Source organism: Etheostoma spectabile, chromosome 14 (assembly GCF_008692095.1).
Source record: "Etheostoma spectabile isolate EspeVRDwgs_2016 chromosome 14, UIUC_Espe_1.0, whole genome shotgun sequence".
Taxonomy (NCBI): Eukaryota; Metazoa; Chordata; class Actinopteri; order Perciformes; family Percidae; genus Etheostoma; species Etheostoma spectabile.
In genome coordinates this window covers 21,175,799-21,178,477 of record NC_045746.1, presented here as the reverse complement: position 1 = coordinate 21,178,477, position 2,679 = coordinate 21,175,799, and the positions used below count along the sequence as shown (strand labels likewise).

The 2,679-nt window shown below is 38.8% G+C and overlaps 1 protein-coding gene across 3 annotated transcripts in view; it reads right to left on the bottom strand.

Moving 5' to 3' along the window:
* Window positions 1–2,679, bottom strand: part of col22a1 (collagen, type XXII, alpha 1) — a 99,729-nt gene that overhangs the window by 82,785 nt on the left and 14,265 nt on the right. For all 3 annotated transcript variants that reach the window (XM_032534839.1, XM_032534840.1, XM_032534841.1), the window contains exon 4: window positions 2,340–2,420. In XM_032534839.1, coding sequence (XP_032390730.1) covers window positions 2,340–2,420 — 81 coding nt within the window. The remainder of the gene's footprint in view (window positions 1–2,339; window positions 2,421–2,679) is intronic.

Below are 2,679 nucleotides of genomic sequence, written 5' to 3'. Positions count from 1 at the left end.
AAGTTACAGAGTCCATGGTAGAACTACCTCAAAGTAATGAACTATGTGTGGCAGGGCACCTTTAATGTACTTGGGATATACTTGAGTACATCCACTACTGTATATTCTCTCTAACACTAAATACCACTCTACCACCTCAAAAGGAAATTGTGTACTTTTTACTTACATTTTAATAACCAATAGTACAGTATAATTGATTTATAACAATACAAAATGTTGACACAACAATGCAGTAGAAAGACATTTGATTCTTGCCAACTTCTGTTGCATTTTCTATCTAAATTCTTTTGACTCAGTGATTTGCACAGCAGCTTAATAGCAGAGAGTATGTCACTCTGTTGAGTTTGCGAACTATGTGTGCATGGATTTCCTCCAGGTGCTCTGGTTTCCTCCCTCAGCCCAAAGGCACGCAAGTTAGATGAATTACAGAAGAAACACTAAACTGGCCCGTGATAGACATGTGACTTCTCCGAGGTGTACCCTGCCAATCATTCAATGCATGCTGGGATAGGTTCCAGCCTTCCACAACCCCAAAAATGATCAGTGGGTTAAAAGAATTGATGGATGGATTCATTGGTTGGTGGAATAATTATTCCTTTCTACATTTAAAATTTCTCACTGCAATGCCAACTTCCATCGTGAAAAAATGATGCTTCAAAAAATGTCATTGGTCTGGGTATCAGTGACTTTTAGGTGACCCGTAAAGGCTGAAATGTTGACATTTCTACAACTATTTGGAAATACCTGGATACTGGCACAAAAGAGTGCATCAGCAGAGTGAGTAATTTGAATCAGTGATTTGCTATGGAAAACCCAGCTCAGTTAACACAGATTACCGGGTATCACCGTGCCAGCCAAGTTTTGTTAAGAGTCAAACTTTCCCAAACACAGTCTTCAGTGCTCTAACATCTCTCTTTCCATTAGGTTCAACATAGCAGGAGTCTAAACAGGCATGCCAGTGCATCTGTTTTATCTCTCAGTGTGATGGATGTGGGTGGGAGACATAGACAGGAACTCAGATCCCCCAAAAGACACTCTTATAACAACATCCGACCTTTCTGGTTAAACGCTATTCAAGAGTTCTGAGAAACTTTTAGCACAGGAGCTTGGAATATATGGAAAAAAAATAGCAGAGGACTAGGTATGCGCTCCACTTGGTAGATGACTAGTTCAAGTGCTGAACTTCAAATTCACAGCTGCATTTAAAGGAACTTATCAGTGTTGGCAAGTTTATACGACTTTAGGAATAGTTTTACAATTTGGGAAATACATTTATTTGCCTTCTTGCTGAGAGTAAGAGGACACAATCAATGTCTCTATAATAAATATGCCAAGCTATTACTAAGAGGCTGTTCGCTTATGATAAAGAGAAGCAGACTATAAACAGATAGCGTCATGTTTTTACACTTTAATTTTTCTTCTGTGTGTATTTTTCATCCGAAAATTGTCGCACATTTAAAAATAAGTATGACCTCAAGTTGTCTCACTCATATTCACGCACCGACTAAGAAACTTTAGATTTTCTTTGCTTTGTTGCATTCCTTAAAAGGCTTTAGAGAGTTATTTGACCCCTCAGAGCCACCGTAAATGCTAATGTCATCATCCAAAATTACATCTTCGTCTCCCAGCACAAAGCACTTCACGACAAACAAAGTTAAAAAAGATACAGAATTGAAACATAGGTTGTGGCAGGTGATTGAAGAGCTGCTTGGAATAATCTGAGGTTATAGGCTCTAAATGCAAAACAAAGGATGTTCTAAAGATTAGACAGTAGTGATTGTGCTCTGGGCAGCTACAGCAACACAATGGCTTCTGGCTAATGCCATTCATTTAAGACTACCGCTATCCAAGTGAAGAAGTGAAAGGAAAATGGCACTTTGGGACCAACTTTGACAAAAAAAAAGGACTGTAACTTGATATTCAGTGTGATTGGTAACACAAGTCAAGCAGATTTGAAGGGTCTACAAATTGATTTTCATATTATATGGAAATGGGTAGAAGTCCATCGCTGCCGGGAACAGTAGATGAAATGAATCTTAAACACAGCAGCTTGGTTTTGCAAGTATATTGTTTTTTTTTTTTAATGATGGAAGAATGAAACAAGACAGAAAGTAGCACTTTCCATTCATGAATAAAACCAATTCAGTGTCCAATCACATAGAAATGGAGGAAATTCTGAGTAGAAACTATCTAAATCTTTGCATCTGAAAACATCTTTTCTTCACGTAACCATGCTGAATGTGGGAGAGTAGGAAATGCTTTGAAAAACAAAGAGTTTACTTTGTGGTGTATTGCCAGCGCTACATGTTGCCGTTAGAAAAGCAGCGGTTTGCACATACCTGGAACCTCTTCCAGACCATAACTGGTGCTGTTGGGCTTGAATCGATCGGGTTGAACCTTCATGTTTGGACACAGGACATCTGAGGAGAGAGGATAATAGTTTAGTTTGACACGCTGTAAATCAGGATGTGATGATCTTTTGGGAGCACATGGTAGGCAAAGGACTGTTCAAACACTTTTCTTGGTAACCTCACTGTTAGAAACCATGTGTTGTTGGACAATAATCAATCATTCTGAAACTTTTTGAAAGTTCGGTGGATTTCTGAGGACTATGGTTAATGCTCCTCAGATCTCTGCAGGGTAAATCCAGAAACAGCTAGCTAGACTATCTGTCCAATC